The 12,809-nt window shown below is 43.2% G+C and overlaps 1 protein-coding gene across 1 annotated transcript in view; it reads right to left on the bottom strand.

The window, feature by feature from the left end:
* Positions 1 to 846: 846 nt before the first annotated feature.
* The window catches only part of LOC138787950 (choline kinase alpha-like), a 32,647-nt gene continuing 20,684 nt past the window's right edge, over positions 847 to 12,809 (bottom strand). The window contains exons 4-12 of the mRNA XM_069965278.1: positions 11,485 to 11,598; positions 10,845 to 10,978; positions 8,994 to 9,098; positions 8,312 to 8,370; positions 7,669 to 7,756; positions 6,402 to 6,510; positions 5,397 to 5,503; positions 4,937 to 5,018; positions 847 to 3,712 (exon numbers count right to left, since the gene is read on the bottom strand). Coding sequence (XP_069821379.1) covers positions 3,653 to 3,712; positions 4,937 to 5,018; positions 5,397 to 5,503; positions 6,402 to 6,510; positions 7,669 to 7,756; positions 8,312 to 8,370; positions 8,994 to 9,098; positions 10,845 to 10,978; positions 11,485 to 11,598 — 858 coding nt within the window. The 3' untranslated portion in view covers positions 847 to 3,652. The remainder of the gene's footprint in view (positions 3,713 to 4,936; positions 5,019 to 5,396; positions 5,504 to 6,401; positions 6,511 to 7,668; positions 7,757 to 8,311; positions 8,371 to 8,993; positions 9,099 to 10,844; positions 10,979 to 11,484; positions 11,599 to 12,809) is intronic.

Raw genomic sequence — 12,809 nt, 5'->3', positions numbered from 1 at the left:
ATTTTTGATCAGTAGGCTCCATCTCTAATTTTCAGTTGTCCCTCAGCCAGCAAGTGGAGCCAAGCCTGTATGATGTCTTTCATACACTGCATACACACCACACTGTAGATCCTGCTCTTCTATGTCATCTGAAGGAATAACACTCTCTTCTGGGAGAGATTCTGGAATTACTTATGACCCACAGTCATGTTTTAAGGCTCTTTAAGGGCCAAGCATTGAAGGCATGCTGCCTGCAATAGGTGGCATTGAGGAGCAAGTTTTTTTTTCTTTTTGGAGAAGAGCTACTTTTAAGACTCTGCATGAACTACCCACTCAGTGGCACACCATCTAAAACAGCAGCAGCACAGAGGACATTGTAGAGCAGTACTAAGCAGTGTAAGTTGTGAATCCTGTGCAGGGGTGAGAAGAAAATTCCCTTCTCTAAACCAGATTTTATGTCACAAATCAAACCTTGCCTTATGCATAGCGACTATTTTCTTTGAAAAGACCCCCCCCCCCCCCCAGAAGTGCAATTTTTACTGCAGTTTTAGTGATATCACTGTACAACACTCACTCGAAACTGTAGCTCTGCTGTCTTAGTCTTGCTCCTCTTTTCAGCCACTCCAACCTCCTTCATAAACTTTAAAGGACATCATTATTCTAATCTCTCAGTGAGCTAATCTGCCTCCTCACAGGGGGGGGGGGGAATACGCTCAAGAAAAGAAGAAATATGCATTTTTCTCCGATAAGATACATTAAAAACTTTCTTACTTTTACTTGTACTATTGATTTATGCAAATTTTGTGGGATGTGTAGTGGGAAAAACATACTGGAGTGGAATATTGAAAATAAAATATAACACACAAAAACCATCAATATATTTTAATATAAAAATACAGCTTTTACATTTCATGTAAAATAAAAAAAAAGTGCAAGGCTATTTTGCTTTACATTACATACAGTGAATACATACAAATCAAACAATTCTAAGTATTAGGTATTTCTATATTACCAGTAGATAAAATTGGTCTCATTGTCTCCATCACAGATCCCAAAAGAGGAGGAAGGAAAACCTTCCATTCTCCCTAAAAAAAAAAAACATAACACATAGCGGATATGGGCACAAACACTTGTGTAAACAAGCTCTAAAGAGAAAGTATTAGTAGTGTTTTAGTATGTCACAGTATCATAAATCACATTAGGGGAGGCAGCGAACATGAAATAGATGCAGTATGAATACATGGCGGCGGTCTGCTCGTCCTGACCACACCGAGCATATTACTGCATGTTCCCTGCACAGAGAGTGCGCCTGTAGATTTTAGGCATAAACTAAACAACCCTATCCATACTTAGGGATTTCATCTCCTAAGAAAACGAAGGAAGTTGTATACATTGTTAATTCAATTTAGTATGTTAATCAATACACAGTATTTCCGTAATTTCTCAAAAACATTAAAACCCCATTGAGAGATTCATTGAAGGAATTGCAAAATCATTTACAGACATGTGCTTCACATCTTATAGAAAAGAAAGGAAAAAAAAATTGACACCGTCTAGCCATGTAATACTGACCAACATAGAGATATAGCAAGCCGTAATCATGTCCCGTCAAGAACATAACCTGAGGCTGTGGTGCTATAATATTTACTCCAGTTGGAATCATAATTTTGGATTTATTTTACACCCCCCTGTGAAGGATCAGGCACATTGGATTTCAACTGCTCAATCCTTTTGTTTTGGAGAACTTCTGAACGGGAAGAAAGGAGAAAGCTGCTCTGGCAACGGCTTTCCACTTTTTTTCCTATTCAGAACACAAAGGAGCGTGCATCTGACAGCCTTCTTTTATGTACGGCCATCTTTATGTTCTCAAGCTGCTTTAATACTGACCAATTGTTTGCCTTCGGTCCTTTGTTTCTGTCAATGCAAACCTAAAGTAGTAACTGAAGTCCAGTAAACTGTGCATAAGACAATGTCAATATAAGTAGCTAACAAAAAATACTTGCGCGGAATTCTACAAGCCATTTCATGTCTGACAGCCTGCATCGGGGAAGTAGCCTACCCCCTATAACAATATGGCCCTGATTTACTAAGATTGTTTGTTTGGTTTTCACGATTCCAACCCTCAGGGTTTTAAGGTCCTTTTACAAATAACGGCCGTGGGGGCTCCAAATAAATCTCGATCAGCGAGATTGGCGCACGTCTGCAGTGCCTTTACATGGCACAACAATCGAGGGACCCGGGCTGCGCGGACGATCCTTGTCGTTTCGTGTAAGGAGCTTTAGTTTCTCACTGACAGATTTGTTAATGTGTCAGATTGGCAGGTTTTTCACATGGAAAAAACTAAAAGCCGACCTTCCCGCCACATTAGGGGTGGCTGATCTTAAGAAAAAAAAAAGGGGTTTAAAGGGACATATCCACTTTTCGGTTTTAGGCTATGTTCACACTATGTAAAAGTACGGCCGTTGTTGCCGTACTTTATGCACCGGGGAACATTGCCTATTCCTCTATGGGATCCAGGCCGGAGCGTATACACATCGTATACGCTCCAGCCTGGGATCCCATGCCGGGCCGCAAAGAACTGACATGTCAGTTTTCTCCGGCCGCAATTCACTGAATAGGAAACCCTGTCAGTTCACACAATGAAGCAAGCGGCTCCGGCTGCTTGCTTCATTGTGTCCCATTGGGAGTTCTGATGCGGGCTCGTGCTGATGCACCCGCATCAGAACGCTACGGCCGAGATGATCTTAGCAGGCTGGTGTGCAGTTTTTTCTGTTAGTAAATATGGTAAAACGAGAAAAAAAAACTAGTAAAAACCGTCCATTTGATGGAGGAAACGTGTTAGTAAATCAGAGCCTAGTGTATTACTATACACTAAAGCACTGACGCTGCACTAGGTATGACTGACAGGTGTGGTTTATTGTAAATGTGTAGCCACAGGGAAGGATTTCCCTTTCACCTGATGACATTACAGTAATTACAGGCTGCACAGTCAGCGACAGGCTAAGGACATCCTACAAGTCTAAAGCTATAGAGACGACGTCTAGCGTGCAGCATGTCTGTCATTCGATACTATGTATTAGAAAGCACCCCTCACAGCATTAACCCTGCTGTCTATAGTGTAAAGCCCTGCGGTACGAACTTTAAGCTTCACAGAGCAGACTATAGGAGATGAAATGGAGAAGACTGCCCAGACCTGTCCTAAAAAAAAAAAAAAAAGCAGGAATGTGTGCAAGAACCCCGACTGAATACTAACATAAAAAATTATAATCAAATTATATAACAATTTTACAATATATATACATTCACAATTTTAAGGAGACTGAATAACACTTATACCCTTCTCATGAATTTCAAGGCAAAATTGCATGAAGGTCTAAAAAGCATCCGTTCAATTCATCAAGCGTCAGAATGAGAGGCGTTACAATGTAAGTCTCGGTGCTCCCAATGAACTGGTAGATTGCATTGTCACATATATATATATATATATAATTAAAAGCAAACGGCCGCTCCCCTGTGCTTAATCCAGACCATAGTGACTCACGTTACGGGCTTAAAAATACTTCGGTAAACGTCCGTGTGATTCATTCATTTGGAACTGAATGATTTACAGAAGATGGCTTTGAAAAGTTTTAAAGCTGGGCGGTTTTCCCGTCATTGTCTATGCAGGTAGGACTCACAGTCCTAACTTCTTCTTATGTAGGAAATAGGCATCGAACCTTGCCATGGCGTATTCCTAAATGAACAAGAAGAACAAGTTAGTACAAGTTGTATGAGATAGAGCGATCTTATCGTGTGTTCTGTACTAATGTGGTTTCTTCACGTTTATCATCTCTCTAAATAGGTGAGTGGCTGTCAATAGATTACACGGGTATAGCTTGTATTATTGTCCGCATCTTTGTTCATAAGAGCTAATACAGAGGAACTGTGACACGACCGCTTGCCCATATGTTTGCCGGATAGTTTCTGACTCCACAAAATTGCAGCGAACATTGTTGGATAAAAATTACAGTATAAAGGATCCTCATCTACCCTGATCTCTGTGAACGGTGACGTCATCTCATATTATAATATTATTTATCTAATATTTTGAGCATAACCTGCTTAAAAATAACACAAATGTTTTAAAAATGTTGGCTAAAATTTTACGTGGTGTGCAAAAACAGCAAATTAGCCAAAATAATAGTGCAAAGAGAATGATAAATGTGCCCCATGGTCTATAAATTGTCTGTTTGTAAAATACACAAACATGTAAGCATGCCTACTTAAACACTGCTGCAGCATGTAAGCATGCCTACCTAAGCGCTGCTGCAGCATGTAAGTATGCCTAACTAAACAATGCTGCAGCATGTAAGCATGCCTACCTAAGCACTGCTGCAGCATGTAAGCATGCCTACCTAAACACTGCTGAAGCATGTAAGCATGCCTACCTAAGCACTGCTGCAGCATGTAAGCATGCCTACCTAAGCACTGCTGCAGCATGTAAGCATGCCTACCTAAGCACTGCTGCAGCATGTAAGCATGCCTACCTAAGCACTGCTGCAGCATGTAAGCATGCCTATCTAAACACTGCTGCAGCATGTAAGCATGCCTACCTAAGCACTGCTGCAGCATGTAGGCATGCCTACCTAAGCACTGCTGCAGCATGTAAGCATGCCTATCTAAATGCTGCTCCAGCAACAGCAAGTCAGTATTGTAATTACTGACAGGACAAAAGTAAGCAAGTCATTACTGACTCAAAGAGAACATGACCATATTCCAATGTTGAAGCAGCCACATCTGACTGACACCACATCCACTTGCAATATCCGATAGCCGCCAGGATTACTGGTACCATCATAAATGGGTGTGATTTCATCAGCATGGGGCTGCTACCAATCACTTCTGTAAATCCCACTATATGTGTCACACTATGTCACTATCACCATACTCCACGCACAATGACAAAAACAATACGTACCATATACCCAAACTCAATGGATGAGATTTTTGCTTGAACAATAGACCACAAACCCCAGAAGAAATGGGATGCAAGGGCAAACCTAAACAAATAAATATTAATAATGAATAATAAGCATTATATACATATTGTTAAATAGCTCTGAATATGCTGTTTACTGTCAAATATGTTATACGCTACTGGATTAGTATATGCAGCTCCTCCTGACTGCCTGATTTGCCTAGGGGATCCTGATGGTGGATTTCTCTCTATTGTCTTAAGACAGCAACTAAGAATGTCTCTCGCAGTGAAGGTTCTGGCACATCTGCTTATTACATGATGAAGCCATTATATTAAAAGTGAACTTAGTAATGCTTTTTCGACCATGTGGAAACTGAACACTTTCTACTGAGTTCCCAGCTGACTGCTGTAGATCTCAGTAGATCCGATCAGCTTACAAAGGGGTCCAGACCACACTCACCTGTTAACTTCGATGAGCATTTCATTCTCAATCTTACTCCTCTCTTCATTGCTCAGGTTTTCAAAGCCAGGTTGAAATTCTGCTAGATAACTAGATACAAAGTGAAGCTGAAAGGCAAATAAGATTAGTCAGATGCTTTTATATCAATTACTGTCAGCCGCAGGCAAGCTTTGCTTAAGATTTACTACATTCCACAGTTGAAACAATGAATAACTTTGTAAACCCTAAGGCTGCGCTCACATCTTCATGGGAGGATCCGCCGGCGCCTTAAAAAATAGCAGACAAAATAGTGTGGCGATCCATGCTATTTTGACAGGTAAGATGCCGAACACCATGCCGTAAACCCAACTGACGTCAATAAAGACAATGGGTCCGGCGGGCACAGTTGGGGTCCGGCATGCAACAAATCTGTTGGCCCAGCGATGTAGTGGGAATAACTGTTCACATGTGAACCCAGCCTTGGCTGTATGTATTCTATTTTACTATGATCTATCCCCCCTCCCCCTCCTAAAAAAATAGATAATTAAGTGTCGCTCTATCACTCATACATAGTGTTGAATTCACACGGAGTAAAACCGGTGGAATTCCGTCACTGAGAATCCCGCCAGCTTCCGTGTCATACTGGCAGTCTATATGAGGCTCGCGCGCCTCCTCTCTCCACGCTTCTCCGTTTGGAAGAATTGACATATATCCATTTTTCCGTGTGCAGAGAGGAGGCGCACGAGCCTCCCATAAACTGCCAGTATAACACAGAGGCTGACGGGATTCCGTGGCGAAAGTCTCCAGTTTTACTCCATGTGAACTGGCCCTAAACCCGAAGCTGGATGCTGCCCTCAGGCCATAGGCCTTATCCATGTTTTCCTAGCAGCCCTAGACGGGCATCCAACTTCTCCAGCTGTCAGGAGTCAAATGCAACGCATTCAAGTTCGGAGAGCATTACCGAACCCAAACAGCTCGGCAAATCTGCTTGACACTACTCCTACATAGATACCATAAAATAGTTACCTGTTGTTTCTTTGTGGGATACTTTGAAAAGCTGGCTTTGAAAAATGGGAATTTCTCGTAGGTGTAATCGTACATCCATTCACAAAAATGATTGCCAATGTCAAATCCCCTGAAAGAAGACAAATGCGGGACATAAGTGCCACAGTTTAGCGTCCCTATCGGGGTCATCTCAGTACAGTAGGACTATGGTTGAGGCTATTAATGGAAGGTCAGATCAGCAGCTGCAAATAGCAGACAGGGTGGAAAGTGCTCCTGCTGGATTGGGAGTCTGCTGAATAATCCCTTCCAGGCAACAAACGTGCAGAAATGTAATCTGATCCCCTCATGCAAGAAGCACTAATGCCTGCGCAATGGCAGATCTTAGAGGCCAAGCTGCTTACAGAGGAGTAGAACTTTAACGTCATGTTCTTAATGGCCGAGTTGGAAGGACTCGCTGTACTGGTAAAACAGATAATCTTCAGAGGTCCAAAAGACCCAAATGAACAGAATGAATGATCTATTATATTTGATGGACTCTGCTTTGTTCATTAACAACAGAAGCAGAAGGGTTAATATTGGAGGACTTGTTACAGTAAAAATAGAGCAGAGTAGAGTCCTCTGGAGTGGATGAGAGCTGAGAACAGAAAACCCACAGGGGCCACACAAAGAATCCAGCTCTTGTAACAGTCGTCCTCTTCACGGATATTCCAGAATCCATTTCTGCTTTATTCTATGGCCTGATACATTATTACTGGTGACGACCCCTGTATAGCCTGCGTCACCTATACTTTCGGCTACTTTCCACTATGTGGCTATGTTCACACTACATATATTTTTGTAAAACTATGGCCGTTGTTGCTGATTGCAACAACTGCCGTGATTAATACGAATATATACGTAACATTGCCATCTATGGAATCCAGGACGGAGTGTTTACACATAATATACACTCTAGCCGGGATCTCTAGTGGCGCCACGAGAAACTGACATGTCAGTTTTCTGCGGCCGCTATTCATTGAATAGCGGCCGCAGTAAACCCTGTCAGTGCACACAGTGGAGAGAGCTCCATAGTGTGCAGTGGGGAGTTCTTATGCGGGGGCGCACGGATGCTCCCTCATCAGAACTCTGCGGGGCTAAAGATCATCCGGCCGGTACTGCAGAACCGGCCGGGATGATCTTTTTTGAGTCCGGCCAGGTCACGGAACGGCCAGTCTAATACGAAGTGTGCACATAGCACACTGTAAGGGTGTGATTTATTCCACTTAAGTGTTCATCTTGCTCTCCATACCTATAATTGTAGCTGCTGTATTCAAAGTCTATCAGCATCAGCTTCTGCTTTTCACAGTTCTCCCTTCCTTCCAATAATAAGACGTTTCCTGAGAATACAAGATAACACGATGAAGAATGGATGCAAAGCAGTCACTAAAAGCAACAACTGCAGCACAGGCCAATAATACACATTATATTAAACCACGGTTGTATTAATGGTAATAATGACCGGACTTTCAGCCAGACCTAAGATGGTAACAATACAAAGGTGCACACTCGGCAAGTGCTCATTCCTCTAGTATCGACTTCTGATTATGACATAAATTACATAAAATAACCAAACACCTTACAAAATCCCGGCCATTTTGGTAGTATTGCCATGCTGCTGTGTATAGGGTCCCCCCTCACATCCCTGACAGCAGAGAGCTGGGTGGCCCTGTTACACGGTAGATGACAATCCTATGTTCCCATAGGGAATAAGGTGTATCATTAAGGGGGCGTCAGGAGAAATAATTGTAGACCAATGGGTGCAGTTAAGATTTAGCTTTTCTTTCTTTGTAGATACAAAATGATGTACAAACTGCACCTAAATGACACTGAATCCAGATCTGAAGTGAATGTAACAGCAGAAACACCAAGAAATCAACCATTTCATGTCTTACCTTCTTGACAGTCATTGTGACAAAACACGACAGGAGAGTTGGTCGCTTCTAGTAAGGCCCTGGAAAAGGGAGAGGAAAAAAATATTTTATTTATACTATGTAAAAACCTATTATTAATTGACTCAGGATGCATGAACAGCGGACTGTCACTTATACAGGTAAACAGACCAAATCAGGTTCCCTATCCTGAAGCTATTGCAATCTTTAATTTTGTGAGACAACCCCCTTTATATGGGACCTGTCTGTTTTAGCAAATCTTTCTATTCCCCAGGAAATAACAATTCCGGGACATCTTTTCTTACAGCTCTGTGATGTGCCGTTCCTTTGTTATCCCTACTAGAAATGTAGACCAATAAATAACCAACTGGGTGTTACCAGTTGGGGGCGTGTCCCTACACTTTCTGCCATTATCCAATCAGAGTTGACGATATGAGACAGTGTAAGGACACGCCCCCCCCCCCCCAGCTAGAAACACCGAGTTGGCAATTTAGTCATACATATGTAGTAAGAATAACAGAGGAAATAGAAATTTTCCATATACATTTGACAACCTGGCTCTTGTTTACACCGATAAATCTAATTGGTAAACGTCCACCCCTCCCCCCACACACACTCTGAGGGAACATTATATACACACTCACTAGGCTTCACTTAGATGCACTACATTTACTTAAGAACTTACCTCAGATTAGCCATTTCTTTAGGAAGATTGTAACTTAAAAACTTGTTCAGCTTCCTGGCATGGGATTCCCGCGTGAATTTTATTTTTAGCACCTGCTTCAAGTACCTAAAAGTAAGTAAAGACCATTTAATATAGTAAAAAACGGGAGAGCACTTGTGTGTGATACACTCCATAGCAACACTGTAAAAAAGCGATGATGTATGGATCTTGGATATGAAAATGAAGCAGCGAGCGGCTCAATGGGCCTCAGATTACACCTACACAATGTGACAGGTGTTACTTTACCTCCCTCACATCTGTCAAACAAATACATTACTTTACCCAATAGGCAAATATGCATGACGGGAAAAAGGACTCGCATAAGGGACAAATAATAAGTACAATTTTCCGTACCTGTATACTAACTAAAGGGAACCTGTCATTTCAAAAGATGTTTTATATACCTGCTAGATTCCTTACACAGTGGTGACAAGGTGATGTTAGTGCTCTCACTGCGGGTAATGACTCCCAGGGGGAGTCCCCTCTATGGTGCACAGAAGAAAGCGGAGGTTGTGCCACTAGTACGTATACATGGGGGGAGATTTATCAAACATGGTGTAAAGTAAAACTGACTCAGTTGCCCCTAGCAACCAATCAGATTCTTTTCATTCCTCACAGACTCTTTGGAAAATGAAAGGTGGAATCTGATTGGTTGCTAGGGGCAACTGAGTCAGCTTCACTTAACACCATGTTTGATAAATCTCCCCCATTTCCCTTACTTCTCTGGCCAAAAGAAAGAACATACTCCTCCCTGCTATGCCATGACCTAGTGCTGGAAAAGCTGCACTGGACTGACCAGGCTGACGATTCACACAGTACACTTGGGAGGACCCGCCTCTTTTTATAGACTTCTATAATGCAGAATGTAACCTGATCTATCAGTTACCTATCTATCTATATAGATACAGATTCTGCAATGAATACGATCATTTTGAGAGGTGGGGGAAAATAAATGGCTCATAGGGGGAGATTTATCAAACATGGTGTAAAATGAAACTGGCTCAGTTGCCCCTAGCAACCAATCAGATTCCACTTTTCATTCCTCACAGGCTCTTTGGAAAACGAAAGGTGGAATCTGATTGGTTGCTAGGGGCAACCATGTTTGATAAATCTCCCTCTGTTTAAATAAGCATTTCTCTCAAATAAAGCCCCTATTACACGGGGCGATCAGAGTGAGCGCTCATTCCCTGCTTGCTGCCGGCGCTATTACACGTACCAAAAGCGAGTGGGTAAGAGCAGGGGGGGGGGGGCGCCGGGAGCTGCAGGGGGGGGGGTCTCCCTGGACGATGTTTAAAGGCCCTATTACACCAAAAGATATCTGACAGATTATCTGACACATTTTTTTTAGCCAAAGCCAGAAACAGATTTGAATAAAAGAGAAATCTCAGTCTTATCTTTACGACCTGTTCTCGGTTTATAGTCCATTCCTGAGTTTGGCTGAAAAAATCTGTCAGATAATCTGTCAGACATCTTTTGGTGTAATAGGGCCCTAAATCGTCCGGGGAGCTCATAAGAAATAGCGACGGTCTGTTGCCACCTATTACTTGGAGCGACGGCAGCAGATCGTTGCTATCGGTGTATTTCCACATATTGAAAGACGTTAAAAGGCAACAATCAGCCAAGATCGCGCATGTCGGCTGATCGTTGCCTTTTATTACACAAAGCAATTATCGGCCGATAATCAGCCGAATGCAGTCGATAATCGCTTTGTGTAATAGGGCCTTAAGATATATGACAAAGCTTTTTTTATTCCCTTGTATTACTGAATAACACGAAATTCGATGAACGTGTGCCACCTAGCAGATAACTTACTTCTCCATTGTTCCAAAAAGCCACTTGGGTTCCTTGTTGAATGGCATGCTCATGTCATGGAAGCGGGCCATCTTCTCTGCTATCTCAGCGGATATATCAGGGAAGCTTAGCTCCTCGGTCTGAAGCTTTCGACTCTAAAACGAGAACGTCAACAGGACCGTTCACCAAATAATATGGATGGGCCAAAAAATTAACCACTATGTATGAGAATTGTACATTTATACCAGGGGTAGGGAAACTTGGCCCTCTAGCTGTTGCAAAACTACAACTCCCATCATGCATGGACAGGCATGATGGGAGTTGTAGTTTTGTAACAGCTGGAGAGGCAAGGTTCCCTACCCCTAGCTTTATACAAGGGATTACATATGTCTGTCATTGATGGAAACTTTGTATGAGTTACTGTACTTGGCTTATGTAACCTTATGATCTCCTGACTGAATGGGATCCAAAGGAGCTGCACGGAAAGCAGATTTTACTGACACACAAGCTAAAGAACTTTCTGGCACAGGTCACATTAGAAACTGAGAGTGAGTCAGTGGCCAAGCGCTGTTACATAATCATCCGACTCCCCAGACTCTTGCACAACACTTAGTCATTTATCACGAGCCAAAGAATAACGCAATATACCAGCTCCACTTACCGGAATGAATTGCTCCAGACGTCCTTGTGGAAAGATCCCATACAACTTAGGGCCCAGGGACCTTTCTGCCAGGATTGCAAACATCACACTCTCCATTACCATGGCTGCGGCACCCTGATGGCAAAAAGAATAGGGGTTTTGAATCAGGCGACGCTGGATAGATCTGACCACAAAGCTATAAGGTACTGTCAGCCTCGTGCCCCAGTTATCAAGGAGTTTAAGGGTTGCAGATGTGTCAGGTATAACATGCAGACGGTCAATGAAGCATCTAGTCCGCTTATCTTAATCCAGACAACAGCAGGGCAGCCCATTAAAGACAACTGAGCAGACAGGATGGCTTACAGAGTCAAGTCGTATTTATCCTTCTTAGAGCGAGCGCAGAGGTAACCTGCAGGTAAAGATGTTTTCCCATCAACGTTAGATGCTCCGAACATGAGAAGCTAAAATATACTCAAAAGGCCACAACATAATCTAGGCCATTTTCCTAGAAAAGATTATGGTGGACGGTGATGGCCGGTGTTCCAAAGCTTGCCGAATATACATATGAAAGGGGGGGGGGGGGGGATCTGGAGAAACAGTGGTCTGCTGCACAAGTATTAGGCCGGCAGCCATCCTATATGTAGGGCCAGCTGTAGGCTGACAGCCATCTTAAGTGTAGGGCCAGCTGAAGGCTGACAGCCATCTGATGTGTAGGGCCAGCTCTAAGCTGACAGCCGTCTTATGTGTAGGGACAGCTGTAGGCGGGCAGCCATCTTATATGTAGGGCCAAGCTCAAAGCTGACAGCCATCTTATACATAAGGCCAGCTGTAGGCTGAAAGACATCTTATGTGTAGGTCCAGCTGTAGGCGGACAGCTATCCTATGTGTAAGTCCAGCTGTAGACGGACAGCCATCTTATATGTAGGGCCAGCTGTAGGACGACAGCCATCTTATATGTAGGGCTCGCCTTAGGGCGACAGCCATCTTATGTGTAGGGCCAGCTGTAGGACGACAGCCATCTTATATGTAGGGCTCGCCTTAGGGCAACAGCCATCTTATGTGTAGGGCCTGCCTTAGGATGACAGCCATCTTATGTGTAGGGACAGCTGTAGGCGAACAGCCATCTTATGTGTAGGACCAGCTGTAGGCGGACAGCCATCTTATGTGTAGGGCCTGCCTTAGGCTGACAGCCATCTTATGTGTACGGCCAGCTTAAGACCGACAGCTATCCTATGTGTAGGTCCAGCTGTAGACGGACAGCCATCTTATATGTAGGGCCAGCTGTAGGACGACAGCCATCTTATATGTAGGGCTCACCTTAGGGCGACAGCCATCTTATGTGTAGG

Source organism: Dendropsophus ebraccatus, chromosome 4, assembly GCF_027789765.1.
Source record: "Dendropsophus ebraccatus isolate aDenEbr1 chromosome 4, aDenEbr1.pat, whole genome shotgun sequence".
In the NCBI taxonomy this organism is placed as follows: Eukaryota; Metazoa; Chordata; class Amphibia; order Anura; family Hylidae; genus Dendropsophus; species Dendropsophus ebraccatus.
This window is presented reverse-complemented; position numbering and strand designations above follow the sequence as displayed.